The sequence below is a fragment of the Rattus norvegicus genome, chromosome 5 (genome assembly GCF_021556685.1).
Source record: "Rattus norvegicus strain SHRSP/BbbUtx chromosome 5, alternate assembly SHRSP_T2T, whole genome shotgun sequence".
NCBI classification, from domain to species: Eukaryota; Metazoa; Chordata; class Mammalia; order Rodentia; family Muridae; genus Rattus; species Rattus norvegicus.
This window is the reverse complement of record NC_141538.1, coordinates 171,609,809-171,624,743: the sequence shown is the minus strand read 5'-3', so window position 1 is coordinate 171,624,743 and position 14,935 is coordinate 171,609,809. Positions and strand designations below refer to the sequence as shown.

The following is a 14,935-nucleotide window of genomic DNA, read 5'->3' as shown; positions in this document are numbered from 1 at the left end:
TCAGCACTCCCTGTAGCTGCCTGGGGCAAATCACAGGGTATGTATAGGGACTGTGATGGCTGCTCACTGGGATGGGGACAGACACTAACAGGCTAACCTGTGGCAGGCCTCCACCAATCGGAAGCGTGTGGAAAACATCGCTAAGAAGAAGTTGGATTCTCTGATCAAGGAGTCAAAGATCCGTGACTGTGAAGACCCCAATGACTTCACTGTCTCCACACTGTCCCCATCTGGGAAGCTTGGGCACAAAGCAGAGGCCAAGAAGGTGAGATATCTGTTGTTGACATCTATTCTTCCAACAGCTAGTCTGTGAGGTGGGCGAGGGCCCCAGGACACGTAGGATTAGATAATGTCTATGCATACACAGGCACTGGTATGCAGAGGTCCGTCTATAAAGCCATCCATATACATGCCTGTGAGTACACACACACCTTTGCACATGCCAGCACACACACACACAGCCCCGCACCTAAACACACATGTGCATGGTGCCTATACATGCAGATACACACCCGCATGCACAACCATACGAAAGTACCCCTCTGCACACACCTGCAGGCATACACGTACATATGCATGCTTGTGTGCTCGCACCACGCAACCCACACGTGTGCACACAGCTGCACATGTATCTGTACACACACGCACCCCTCTGCACATACCCACACCACATTCACACATTCACGCACCTGCACACATGCCTGTACATGCCCATGTACACTAGTACAGGATTTGTATGTGGGCAAGTAGTCTCTTAGGGAGCTAAGGCTTCTCTCGGTCCTACCTTGGTGAGGGTTTCGTGGTTGATGGAGGAATAGACAGCAGGATCTGAGGGCCTAGGCAGACCTGGGAGCTGCCCGCTATCTGAAGCATCTCAGGTATGTGGGGAAATGGCCTTCAGAGACTGTCCAGGCAGGTGTGGTGGGGTGAAGCCAGGTGCCAGACAGGCTGGGCCAGACTCTGCGGTTGGTGTGTTCTGTTGGGGAGCAGCAAGCCAGGCTTGAAGGACAGGCACATCAGACAAGCAGCACCCAGAGAAGGGACATACAGCAGCTGGCTGTGGCAGGTTGGGCAGCTGACCTCACAGCTGAGCAAGGCATCTGCAGGGTGAGATGTCTGGAGAGCCTTCTCTCCACTCCCCTGCCCTTCCTCACCACTGGCTGGCTTCTAGCTGTTTCCAAGGCTCTTGGGAGGGCTCTTGGCGGGGCAGGAAGAGGACTTCTTCCGGACTGACTGACAGACAGGGTCTGCCCCTGCTGTGTTTTTAGGGGTGTGTTTATTCCCACCCACAACTCTAGAAGGCTCAGCACAGCTGATGTGTTAGCTACGCAGGTGGCTCACTCGGGTCCCGTGCACACGGCCTCCTCTTTATTTTTAGCTCCCAGACATTTGGGCAGGAGCATAAAACCTGCCTGACGCTTTGCCCAGCCTCCATTAGTTGGGGGCTGAGTGGAGGTGGGGCCCTGTCACTGGTCCAACCCTGGTGAAGGTTAATAGGATCTCTGCTTTTCTTGGCCAAAAAGAGGGACACCTGGGGCTAGGAGCACAGCTTGGCCCCTGCTGTTGTCGAGTGTGTGAACAACTGTGCTCAGAGAAAGCTTCTTGAAGGAAGAGAGGAAGAGGAGGAGGAAGAGAGGAAAAGGAGGAAAAGGAGGAGGAAGAGCTCCGGTATTGAGATGCCTAGGTTGGAGAAGAAGCTTGTACCCCCAGCCTGACGGTATCACAAGGCTGTCTGCACAACCTGTAAGAGACACGTAGAAAGGGAATGTGTAATAAAGTTTGCTGAGGCAGAACTATGGAGTAGGGCACCCGGGGAGCTTCCTGGGGCATCGTCCAGTGGAGAGGAGAATATCTGTGCTGGTTTGTCAATGAGATAACAAGTCCTACCATAACTCTCACTCTCGCCCTCGCCAACACACACACACACACACACACACACACACACACACACACACACACACACACGGCTAGCTTTCATTCCTTCTGAGTATGAACCTTGAGGACACGAGGCCCAGTTCAGGGGTTCTTGGGAGGCAGCAGGAGAACTAGGGAGCAGCATGTGAATACAAGGGGGTGGGGACAGAAAAACCCCCCTACTAATAGTTAAACATAGCTCCAGAGGGTTCAGACTAGTGGCCTTGGGGCCCTATACCTCAGGTTGGCCCCAGAACAGAATCTTTACTGCCGAGGACAGAGACTTAACTGCTGGCCTTGTCTCTGGAGAGGAACCCTTCCCCGACCCCAAAGCTATCTATGCAACTTTGCCCAAACTTACCTCACGATCCGCTGTTCACCACCCCTGAGGGAACCAGGTCAAGCTACGCTCGCACGGTACTTCTGGATTAAGGGTAGCTTCTAACCTTGCCATAAGAACTCGGGCCTGGTGAGCGCAGCCCCGCATGGCTCCTGTGCACTTCTCTTAATTTACACTTGGACATTACTTAAATAATTTAGAAACATGTCAGCCTTGTGGGATTCCCACTACATGTCCCCAGATTAAGAGGAACACGGACTACCATTGCCGGGGGCTTATACGTGCAGGGCACAGAGAAGCCTGGTACCTCCAATGCTGGGAATCTGCCTCTGGACTGTTCGGTCTGTGGACTGAAAGAGCCTAGTTAACATGGCTGGCTACACTGGGAATTAGGAATGTCCAGGCACATCTGGTCCTGACCCTCAAAGAGGGTAGAGGAGGAAGTCAGGGTGAAGGCAGCCGGCAGGAACATCTGACCACCATCATCACATCAGTAAGATCTGCAATGGGGTGCTTGGTGACGTCAAGGCAGAGTGACTTAGACAGAAGGGATCATGGGAAAACATCAGCTGTTTTCCGAGACCATGGTAGAGAACTGAGAGTTCTCTGTGGTCAGGTGCCAAAGTAGGCTCTTTATAGCACAAAGTAGGCCCTTTACAGCACAAAGTAGGCTCTTTACAGCATCTCTAGATTGCCCACACACATGTGCAAGGGTGTGTATGTGTGCATCGTGTATGTACATACGTGTGCAGTATACACAGGAGTCTATAATGTGTGCGGGAGCTCACAGTGTGTGCAGGTGTTTGTGGTATGTGCAGGTGTCTCAGGTGTGTGAAGAAGTGCCCATATGCATGTATAGGAGTGCCCTTGGGCTAGTGTGTAGGGCTGTCCATGGTGTGCACAGTCACACCAGTGCTGTGTGCAGATCCTGCCTGTGCATACACAGGGATGCACACCATGGTGTGTGGACAGTTCTCGCCAGTGTAGCACAGGGGCTGCACCTTTGTTTTCGCTGACCCCCCAACCCCCGTCTCTAGCAGGGGGAACCCTAGCTACAGGTACATGGATCTAGTGTGTATAATAAAAACCATCATTTACCCAGGCTAGGTAACAAAATGAAGTGGGGAAACCCTGACTAGAGCTGTCCTGGAGTCCTGTGGAGTGGGTGGTGATGTCATAACAGTCTGGGAGAAGCCAGTGTGCAGTACAGTTGGTCAGTGACTTTCATGTGGACAAGAGACCCGGATGGGATCCTGGCCAGGGCCTGGGAGGACCTGGGGTGTGTCTACCCTGTGCCCAGGGCGTAGGTAGTTCTGTCCTGCGCTCCTCAGACTCAGCTGGCTGTATCTGGAATTACTCACTCTATTTGTGCTACAGTAAGAGACTGGGGCATCAGGGCTTTAAAAAAGGATTACGTAAGTAGGCTCGGCTGAAGAATATTCCAGATGCAAGCTGCGTTTATTATGCAGCCTCCATCCATGATAAAGAAATTTGGAACTGATTACTTGAGTTTAAAACCACCCACCATGGGAGGCTGGTGCGGGCATGTGAATATATGCCACTCTGTCTCTAGTCCAGCTCTTCAGACCTCTTCCCGGCAACTGTGCTTGCCCCATACCCCTACCCCAAATCAGTGCCTTGTGTCCAGGCTTAGTCAAATCTACCTCCTGCAGAAAGGCCTTCTGGGGCCACCAGGGAGCTGTCCTGCCTTCCTAGCCTGGTTGGAGGTTGGATTCAACTTCTGTCTGTCTCTCAGGCTCAGAGCAAGGCCGAGGAAGATGTGGAGTCTGGGGAGGACACCGGGGTGAGCAGGCGGAACAGCCGTCTCCTCATGAGCAGCTTCTCCAAGCGTAAGGTGAGGAGAGGTCCTGGGCTCAGGGGTCCCATGCAGTTCTGCCGTCATCCCTGTACCATTCTCTATCTGTGGTTGGGGTCAGGTTCCCAAGGCAGGAGCTCTGGCTACTGCCTTCCCTTGACCCACACTGGCCAGTGTCTGAGATTCAGACACAGGGAGTCCCGAGAGTCACCCAGGGCCAGGGCACCGCCAATACCTCTGTGGGCCAATTGGGTAGGAACTCAGGAACCTGGGCAGATAGCCCCTACCCTGCACCTCCTGGCCTTTTACATGTCCTAGTTTGATCTCAGGTCACAATTCCACTTCCCCACACAGAAAAAAGGCAGCAAGATAAAGAAGGTGGCCAGCGTGGAGGAGGGGGATGAGAGCCTGGACTCCCCAGGAAGCCAGAGCCGTGGGTCAGTGCCCTGCCCTGTGTGTGTGTGTGTGTGTGTGTGTGTGTGTGTGTGTGTGTGTGTGTGTGTGCGCGCGCGTGCGTGTGTGTGTGACCCCTGCCCAGTCCCATGGAGCTGTCTCTGAGTGCTGAGCAGAGATGGGTGACTGGTATGGGAATCCAGGTCCCACCCCTACCCTGAACACTTAAGCTGGTAATGGGAAAGTGGAGCTGTCCAGGCAGCAGCAGAAAGCACAGGGTGAGCCCAGCAGTGCTCAGGTTCTGAGCAGCTACAGGCAGCAGGGCTCCTGAGGGTCCCTCAGTTTCCTGGATGTAGGCACTAGCCGACTAACCAGACCTCAGCTCCCACCTCCTCTTCCAAAGCCTTCCCTCTGCCCCCCCCCCCCGTTTTACATTTCCTCCAGGGGTAGCGTCTGTCTGTCTATCTCTGCCTCCTATACCCTATGAGAGTGGCTGCTATTCTGGGATGGCACCAGTCTGACTGTGTCTGCTTGCTTTCCACAGCACCTCTGTGGGTTCACTGGGGTCTCATACCTGCTAGTGCAGCTTGGAGCTCATCTTCCCCACTGACCCCATTCCCGACTCCTGTCCTCCCCCTCCCGTCTTCCTCCCCATGCCTTGCTCATGTCTGTTCACCTATGTCATACGCAGTCTCTCCCCACCTACGTCTGCAACCTTGCCACACTGCTAAGACGTTCTTTGTCACTGGCCTGCCTCTTCTCCACGACTTAGTTTTTCTATTGTTGCCCCTGCCCAGAATCCTTCAGAAGCTCCTGTTCCTCAGAACAACCCTTGGCTAAGCAGGAATCCCCAGCCCCCATCTTGTTCATGTTCAGGGTGCACCCAGGGTCTTTGTTCCAAAGATCCCACGGTGACCTCAGAGTAGCCCTTAACCAGCAGTCACATCTCTATAACCTCATCACTGATAGGGTTGACCTGTCCCAGCCTCCCGTGAGACTACCTTGAATATGGGGGTGTTAGGTACACTGAACGGAGCGGAGGGTCAGGCTGGGCCTGAGCTCCCAGGACACTGGAAGGTTAGAGTAGGGTACCCGTCTGCTGGGGGTGCAATGAACCTTAACTATTGTTTACAAGTCCCAGGTGGCCTGGGACATATGATTTGGGGCGCAGATGGACCTGTACAGGCTCTGGAGCCTGAATCGAAGAACAGGAAGGCTGGATGGGACTGGATGGGAGGGGCGTAGCCACAGGGTCCTGAGGAGCCCTGCTGCACCCTCGTAGGACTGCCCGGCAAAAGAAGACCATGAAGCTGTCACGAGCCCTCTCGGACCTAGTGAAATATACCAAGTCTGTGGGAACCCATGACGTGGAAATGGAGGGTGAGGGCCGCGTGGAGGGCGGGGCCAGGCAGGTCAGCTGTGGGGTACAGGCTGCGTGTGCTCATGCCTGGCTGGTCTGTGCCCCAGTGGTATCTAGCTGGCAGGTGTCGTCCTTCAGCGAGACCAAGGCCCACCAGATCCTGCAGCAGAAGCCTGCCCAGTACCTGCGCTTTAACCAGCACCAGCTCTCCCGCATATACCCCTCCTCCTACCGGGTGGACTCCAGCAACTACAATCCACAACCCTTCTGGAATGCTGGTTGCCAGATGGGTGCGTGCAGTCATGCGGTTCAGGGTGGGATGGTGAGGAGTGCCATCTCCGAAGGCCTTTAGCAACCGGGGAGGGGCCTTTCAGACCCTAGGCTGTGGTGAGAAACACCCCGACTGCCCCTGCACTGCTAGCACGTGTTCTAGGCTTTCAGCCCCAGAACTCACACAGGAGAGTGTGCGTGTGCCCGTCACTGACCTGCACGGGCTTCTGTCTTCCCTTCAGTTGCCCTGAACTACCAGTCGGAGGGGCGGATGCTGCAGCTGAACAGGGCAAAGTTCAGTGCCAACGGTGGCTGTGGCTACGTGCTCAAACCCCAATGCATGTGCCAGGGTAAGGGACCCGAGCTGGGGTGGGCTCCCGTGAGATTACCCTGGATATTGGGGTGGTGGGAACAGAGCAGAGGGGAGGGCCAGTCTGAGACTGAGCTACCAGGACACTGGAGGGTTAGAGCGGGGTACCTGCCTACTGAGGGTGGGTGCAGTGAGCTTTATGCTAAGGACCCCAGGGTGGGAGTTAGGGAGCTCCTCTGTTGGGCCCTGGGTTCCAGGCTGCATGAGATTGGGAAGCAGCACTTGCCTGAGGTTCTGGTGTGCTCCAGGAGATGCTGGCCCAGATGCTGGACCTCAGTCCCTGAAGGGCACACCCAGGAGCCATCTACTGTCCCACGGGGTTCTCCCAATGTGCCCTACAGGCTTCTGGGTCCTCGGGGCCTTTTCATTACACCTCTCTGCTGCACTGAGCTGTGTTTCCCTGCATGGTGCACCCTTGACATTGGCAGCCTGAGCAAGTGCCCAGCCACCCTGTGATCAGGGTCTTCTGCCCATGCCCTCCAGTGTAGCTATCCCATCCCAGGTCAAAGCTTTCTGAGCCTTCCCTAGGGCTCTCTTTCCCCAGAGCCCCGCAGACCAACAGGCAGGTGTGGGGTGTGAGCTGCGGCACTTAGCTCACACCCGCATCCTCCCAGGTGTTTTCAACCCCAACTCTGAGGACCCCTTGCCAGGGCAGCTCAAGAAGCAGCTGGCCCTGAGGATCATTAGTGGCCAGCAGCTGCCCAAGCCTCGGGACTCGGTGCTGGGTGACCGTGGGGAGGTAAGGACATGCCCACATGGGCAAGGTGGGTGGCGGGAGGGCTCGGGGCCCCGGCGCCACACCTCACCCTGTCTCTAGATCATCGACCCCTTCGTGGAGGTGGAGGTCATCGGGCTCCCCGTGGACTGCAGCAAGGAGCAGACCAGAGTGGTGGATGACAATGGTGAGCCCCCCCTTCCCACCACCGCCAAAGTGGGTGAAGTCATCAGACAGCTGCCTGTCCCCAAGGCAGCCATAGGTCCCGTGTGAGATATGGGCACTGCAGGTGCCAGTCGTTGGCTCCAGCTCCAGCTCCAGACCTACTGATCTTCTCTCTCTTCACTATCTCCAGGGTTCAACCCCATGTGGGAGGAGACACTGGTGTTCACTGTACACATGCCCGAGATTGCGCTTGTGCGCTTCCTGGTCTGGGACCACGACCCGATTGGACGGGACTTCATCGGCCAGAGGACGCTGGCCTTTAGCAGCATGATGCCAGGTAAGGAGACTGGACGAGGTTCAGCATCTGCCAGTGCTCCCTGCCTGTGTTCCCCCTGGGAGCTCCTAACTAACTTAGAACACAGGAAGGGGGCCCAACCTCTTCCTCCTATGAGTAGGAGGCTCCCTGGTCCTACTTGAGGCCTAGAGACCTTTGAGGAAAGTGTGGGTTGGCAGGGTGAGGAGATATTGGAACCTTGATGACTGGTGACCCTATTGCCCCAGGCTACCGGCACGTGTACCTAGAAGGCATGGAGGAGGCCTCCATCTTTGTACATGTGGCCGTCAGTGACATCAGTGGTAAGGTGAGTATTGCCTCCCGGGCCTCATGTAGCCACGGGAAGGATAGGACCAGCCCCTCGCCCCACCCTGTCCCCTTCTGGGGCTAGTGCCTGGCATTCACTTTTCTGGGTCTCTTTCTTAATCTGTGGTATGGGCTACTGGGGGATGCTGACCCTGAGTTTCCAGTGGTCCCTCCACGTTCCAGAGGGGTTTTGGGCATCCAGTATGCCAAGCGTCCTGGGATGGGATGCCCCAGTACATGCCTTCCTACTGCCCTGGGATGGGATGCCCTGTTACCTGCCTCCCTGCTGCCCTGGGATGGGATGCCCCAGTACCTGCCTCCCTGCCCTCTGTCTGTTGCCAATCCCAGTCTTAGTTTTCCTCAGTAGCCCCTGATGTCCTGTACATCTGGGAGCACTGACTGCTTGGATTCTTGGCAAGGGTAGAGCGCCATGACCCCTCCCGTGGCTTTCCTTGTCCTGAGTGTCACATCCCTCTGAATTTCTATTTCCTAAAGGGATCTCTACATGCATCTGCCCACTACCTGGAACCTCAGGTCCCCATCCCACGTACCCCTGCCCCAGGCCAGAACAGGAAGTGTTCTCAGTCTGTGGAGTCCAACTGCTGGGGCTCTAAGGGAGGCCCTGGGATACAACCAGTCCTTCGGGGCCTGTAACCACACAGTGCATGGGTCCTGCTGAGCCCAGCACTAACTCTCTGGTAGCACCATGGGTCCAGAGGTGCTGCAGGTGTCCTGTTACTTGCCACTACCCACACATCTATCCTGTGTCTGCCTGTCTCTGAGGGCCATGGCTGGGTAGGCCCTGCCCTGGCCACCACGGCCACCTCACCTGCCTTCACTCTGTCTCTTTGGTCTTGCAGTGGGCTTCTCTATGTCCCAAGTCTACTTTTAGAAGCTCAGCCTTGTTAGGAGTCTCAAAGGTACCCGGCGCCGCGGGACGGTGTAGCCCGCCGCCCCACCTGCATGCCAGGCCGCGCCCATTAGCATCCGTGACTCTTGGTAGCATTTTGGAGACTGTCAGCTCATGTGACATGGATCATGACACATTTCTGGGGTCCCTTGGGCCATCCTCAGCTAGAGAGTGGCATTTATGAGGCAGATCCAGGATTTAGCCAAGGCCAAGGACCTATCCTCCTGACCTGTCCGCATCCTGCCCACCTTATGCCCTTCCCCATGGCTGTAGGTCTCTCTGCACAGGCTTGCAAGCCCCTCTGTTGTCCTGTTCCCTCCGCCTGCCTACACAGTCAGTTACTGACCCCTTTAGCTCTCTCCTCAGTCTACGCTAGGGTCTGAGTTGGTGGGGGTGGGGGTACCCAGTGGGTGCTCCAGCTGGAATCCTGGATCTCCTTCTAAATGGCTTTCCGACTACGTTGACCAAATTGCACTGGATTTGGGATCTTGAATCAGGAAGCTGATTCAAGTGCTGGCCACTCTTATCGCCTCCGCAGAAGGGCCCCTGGCCGCCAGGCCCTGGGTTGCTCCAACGCACGAGCACGGCCCATCACGGGGGAGTGGTGGGTGTTGTTGGTGGGATGCAGGGGTGTATGGCATGTGAGGACCCCTATGGCCTCTGCCCTCCTAAGAGGTGGCCATAGACCCTCTCCAGCGGTGATCTATGCAGAGGGGAATGCAGGAGGGGACTTGGCTGTGGCCTGACACTGGTCACATGTTGAGCCAGTTGAGGGCCTCAGGAACTTATGGGACCAGAGTACAAGCTAGCCTGGGGGAGTCTGCCTGGGGGAGTTGAACGAGGCTTCCTAGAAAGGCAGCCCTCTAGGAGGGAGGAGAGGTTCCTGGGAAGTAGGGAGGCAGAGACCAAGAGAGAGCACTGCCTTGCAGGCTGCTACAGAGCAGGGTGAGTGTAACCATGGTGATGGCCAACCCCAACTTTTCCTCTCCCCAGATCTAAGGCTACAGTCCTCAGTTCCTCAAGGCTGGGACAAGTGGGTGGCCAGGGTGTAGGGATTGAGTTCTGCCCTTGAGATAACACCGGGAAGGTTCTCTAGCTTCCATCTCAAGTTTAGTCTGAAGCGTGAAGTCCTGTTGCCCTTGGTAGAGTTGCCAGGAAACCCTGTTCCCTGTATGTGGCATTGCAATATGCTCTATGGCAGTCCATGGTAAACTACAGGTTCAGAGCACCCTCTGGAGAGCCAGTTTCCCTTCTGAAGCCACACCCGGACCAGGGGGGCCAGGCACCGGCTATGTGGGCTCCTTTTCTTGCAGGTCAAGCAGACTCTGGGTCTAAAAGGTCTCTTCCTCCGAGGCCCAAAGCCAGGCTCACTGGACAGTCATGCTGCTGGGCAGCCCCTGCCCCGGCCCTCCGTTAGCCAGAGGCTCCTGCGGCGCACAGCCAGTGCCCCAACCAAGAGCCAGAAGCCAAGTCGCAAGGGCTTCCCAGAGCTGGCCCTGGGCACACAGGACGCAGGCTCCGAGGGGGCGGCTGACGACGTGGCACCCCCTAGCCCCAACCCAGCTCTGGAGGCCCCTACTCAAGAGAGGTCAGGCAGCAGCAGTCCCCGAGGTAAGGCACCAGCTGGAGAAGCAACAGAAGAGAGAACACCGGCACAGGTGCGGTCCCCGCGTGCCCCCGAAGGCCCCGGACCTGCAGGGATGGCCGCCACATGCATGAAGTGTGTGGTGGGCTCCTGCACCGGTATGGACGTTGAGGGCCTTCGAAGGGAGCAGCAACCCAGTCCTGGGCCTGCAGGCAGCCGCACGGCCATCAGCCAGCAGCCCAGGGCCCGGGTAGATTCACTGGGGGGCCCTTGCTGCAGCCTGAGTCCTCGAGCCACCCCAGGGAGAAGCAGAGAGGCCCCCAAGGGTCCTAGGGCTCGGCGGCAGGGTCCAGGTGGCAGCTCTGTGTCCTCCGACTCCAGCAGCCCAGACAGCCCAGGCAGCCCCAAGGTGGCCCCCTGCCAGCCAGAGGGTGCTCACAGGCAGCAGGGGGCGCTGCAGGGAGAGATGAACGCCTTGTTCGTTCAAAAACTGGAGGAGATCAGGAGTCATTCCCCCATGTTCTCCACGGGTAAGGCCTGCCATTCTGCTGCATCCCATGCTCTCTCTACACCTGGCATGCCTAGGCGGTCCGTCCGTGCCTGCTGCGCCCTGCTTCATTTGTTCGTCAGCCTGTCTGCCTCAGACCCCTCCCCCGCCCTAATGGCCCTGTGCTTTAGGGGAGGTTGAGGAAGAGGGGAGCTTGAGTCATCATGGCATTTCTGAGAGCTGCTTGCTGAGGAACCCAGGGGTATCCAGCCAGCCCTCAGCAAGGACTTCCCTGGTGCCTTGCTAGCTTACTGGCTGACTGCTCTGATGACCTTCCTAGGTCTGGAAAGGTCTCAGCTCTTAGCCCCACCTACCCCCCCCCCCAGGGCCAGATGCAAGAATGACTCTGCTCTGCAGTCCTTCAGGAGCCTGCTGTCAATTGGTGGTGGCACCACAGGGTACACCCCTTGGAGGTTCCTCAGAGACCAGGGGAGAAGGTGCTTAGAACTGAGGTCTGGGCCTCAGAGCACCCAGTGCTTAGAGGAGCAGCTCCCAGGGACCTGCATTGTCCAAAGGGCACTTAGCCACCATCCTAGCTGACAGTTCCTGGCCTACACCTGGTCTGCAGGAGTGTGAGGGAACTGGTCTGAGCTGGTCTCAGCTCTAGTCTGGGTGGGAGGGAGGCACCTGGAGTCTGCCTGCTTCCGTTGTACTCCTCCCGCTCCTGCCCAGCCTTGTTGTCCATCTGTCCATCTGCCAGCGGCCCCCCACACACTGACCGTGTTCTCCTTTCTGTCCCTGCTCCGTGCTGCTTCCATAGTTAGGGATTGAGACCTGCGAGTGCCAGGTAACAGGCCCAAGCCCTATGTGTCCCTATAATGCCCCAGTTCAATGAGGATTAGACTTGACCTTCTTGTTGCCCCTGTGTGAGGCCCAGGCGTGACTCCAGCTTTAGTGGGGTGGGGTACTCTTGAGTGTCACGGTACAGGTGTATAAACGGAGAAGTCTGATTGTTGGGATATCCTAGGGTGGGGTAGTCCCTACCCTTGGCTCAGGGGGTTGGGAACCAGTGCTGATTGGTAAGATTCATCTCTCTCTCTTATTCTCTCTCTCCCCCTACCCCCTCTCTCCCTCTCTTTCCCCATCCCTTCTCTGTTTCTTGATTCTCCTCACTTCTGCCTTTAACCTGCCTGACCCTCCTATGTCTACCTCTCTACCTCTTATCTCCGGTCCCTCTTTCCCCACAGACACTCGCCTCTTCCCCCTGCAGCGGCCCATCTCCCCCCTGTGCAGCCTGGAACCCATTGCTGAGGAACCAGCCCTGGGCCCTGGCCTCCCGTTACAGGCAGCTGTCCCCACAGGTCCATCTCAGGAAGGGCCCCAGTGCCCTGTAGGACAGGGAGCCAAAGTGACCGGCCCCCAGCAGACGTCTCTGGGAGCTTCTGGAACCCTCCAGCTCAGGACTGGGGGCGATAGGGAAAAGGAAGAGCCACCTCTCAGGCCACACAACGGTGGGATTCCCCACGGGCCACGTGAGGGGACATCTGGAAGACAGACAGACAGCAAGAGCCGCTCCTGGGCCCCGGGCCACTTGCCAGTGGTTAGGAGGGCCAAGAGTGAGGGCCAGGTGCTCTCGGAGCTCTCTCCCACACCTGCAGTATACTCGGATGCTACAGGCTCTGACAGGTTATGGCAGCGGCTGGAGCCTGGGAGTCACAGGGACAGTGTCTCCTCATCCTCCAGCATGTCCTCCAATGACACTGTCATAGACCTCTCATTGCCCAGCCTCGGCCTCTGCCGCAGTCGAGAGAGCATTCCAGGGGTCTCTCTTGGACGCCTAACCCCACGGCCCTGCTTAGCCTCAGCTGCCCGTCCTGACCTGCCTCCTGTGACCAAGAGCAAATCCAACCCCAACCTGCGGGTTGCGGGTGGGTTGCCTCTTGCACCCGATGAGCTGCAGCCCCGGCCTCTTGCCCCACGGCTGACTGGGCTCCACTCACGGCCACCCTGGCATCACCTCACCCTGGTGGGCCTGAGGGACTGCCCAGTGTCTGCTAAGTCCAAGAGTCTGGGAGACCTGACGGCTGACGACTTTGGTCCCAGCTTTCAGGGCAGCACGGGCAGCCTGAGCTGCGGCCTGAGCCCCCTGGGTGTGGTGCATCAGGTGCTGGAGCCGGGGAGGAGGCGAGATGCTCTCACAGAGCAGCTACGCTGGCTCACCGGCTTCCAGCATGCGGGGGACATCACATCACCCACCAGCTTGGGCCCAGCTGCGGATGGCTCTGTAGGGGGTCCCAGCTTCCTGAGACGTTCCTCCTCGCGCAGCCAGAGCCGAGTGCGTGCTATTGCCAGCCGAGCCCGCCAAGCTCAGGAGCGCCAGCAGAGGCTGAGAGGCCTGGACTCACGGGGTCCCCCAGAGGAGGAGCGGGGCACCCCTGAGGGTGCCTGTTCTGTAGGCCACGAGGGCTGTGTGGATGTGCCAATGCCTGCCAAGGGAGCCCCTGAGCAGGTGTGTGGTGCTGCTGATGACCAACTGCTGCTCAGGCTCTGACTCTGCCTGATGACTCCAACTCCCTACCTTCCCTGTGACTGCTGGCCGGGGTGGGTGGGGGTGGGGCTGGCCTCAACCCGACCTTTGCTCAGGAAATGAAGCCACTGGGTCCCCGAAGCTGTTATGCCCCACTCGCCGCCTCTGGAGCACCCAGTAGCCCCCTCTTCAACCTTTGGCTGTCCTCTTGTCTCTGATCCTGGGAAGTGAGGAACAGCACTGTCCACCTGTCCTACTGGGCAGTTTCCACATTTTAAGATATTTAACTTTTTAGAACCAAAAACTTACAAATGACTCTGCGTCCTTTCCCACTGGTCTGCCTGGTGTGTGCTGAGTGTTATCTTCCACCAGCTGTGTGCTTGTATCCCAGGATGCCTGTGACACACCCACAACTGCTAGGATGTTTGTCCCTGCACCCTACTCCACTGTGCACAAACTGCCCAGCAATTGTGTAAACTTGGGAACACAACTCCAATAAATGCATCAGGCCTGTTCTGTGCGGCTGATCTGCTCTGTGGCAGTGGTTGTAGTCATCCTGTCCTCATAGGGCGGAGAGGACAGTCTTCAAGAGTAGGCCTAGGTAACTCCTCCTCAAAGGAACATACTGATGGGGTCCCCAGCTGATGGCCCCCACTGTGGGTGCCGTGCTCCGGGAGCTAGAGGACAGTTCCAGGCCTGCTCATCTCCCAGAAAGCTGTGGTTCCGTTATGGGTGACGTCAGGTTCTCCCGGGACCTTAAAACCCTCTGTGGACTGAGGCAGCTCCATGGAGACCAGCAGAAAGGCATTGCCTCTGGGCAATGGAACCACCCAGCCCTCACTGTTCTCTTGGCATGGGCAGGGCTTGTATCAAACCATTTGAGCTCAGCAAGGCCAGGGAGGGGCACTGCTTGTCTGGAGTCCAGCAAGACCTCTTGCTTCTTTAACCTGTTGTACATCACTTTAGCAGAAACATATGGAGGGTGGACTTCCTGCCTGGGGCCAGTGAGAGGGCTCAGCCTCAAGAATTGCTGTGCCAGGGGTTGGGGATTTAGCTCAGTGGTAGAGCGCTTGCCTAGGAAGCGCAAGGCCCTGGGTTCGGTCCCCAGCTCCGAAAAAAAGAAAAAAGAACAAAAAAAAAAAAAAAAAAAAAAAAAAGAATTGCTGTGCCAGCTTGGTGACCAGTGTCTCACAGTGGGGTAGATCCCATGTGTATGACAGGGCTACAGGCAAAGGCAGGGTCATGGGCCTGGTCTCATTCAGAGAATGGAGTAATCTTTCTGCTCTGGCTAAGAAAGGGATGGAAGTTGCAGGTTAGGACTGTTGGTGGATGTGAAAGGTGTTTGGCTGTAGGTTGGTCCCCTCCCTGTGACAAAGGTAGCTGAGGTGGGGACAAAGGCAGGCCCCCAGAGGAAGGATATGCTAGGTACACATTAACTTATGA

General features: G+C 57.0%; 1 protein-coding gene across 4 annotated transcripts in view; it reads left to right on the top strand.

Moving 5' to 3' along the window:
- Plch2 (phospholipase C, eta 2) overlaps positions 1-14,021 on the top strand; it is an 81,069-nt gene extending 67,048 nt beyond the window's left edge. Inside the window, 13 exon segments of one of the 4 annotated variants that reach the window (NM_001427051.1) lie at positions 107-265; positions 4,011-4,109; positions 4,425-4,507; positions 5,746-5,843; positions 5,931-6,113; positions 6,336-6,443; positions 7,078-7,202; positions 7,281-7,365; positions 7,534-7,680; positions 7,905-7,984; positions 10,207-11,008; positions 11,786-11,812; positions 12,213-14,021. In NM_001427051.1, coding sequence (NP_001413980.1) covers positions 107-265; positions 4,011-4,109; positions 4,425-4,507; positions 5,746-5,843; positions 5,931-6,113; positions 6,336-6,443; positions 7,078-7,202; positions 7,281-7,365; positions 7,534-7,680; positions 7,905-7,984; positions 10,207-11,008; positions 11,786-11,796 — 1,980 coding nt within the window. In that variant the 3' untranslated portion in view covers positions 11,797-11,812; positions 12,213-14,021. 4 annotated transcript variants of the gene reach the window in all.
- Positions 14,022-14,935: the final 914 nt, after the last annotated feature.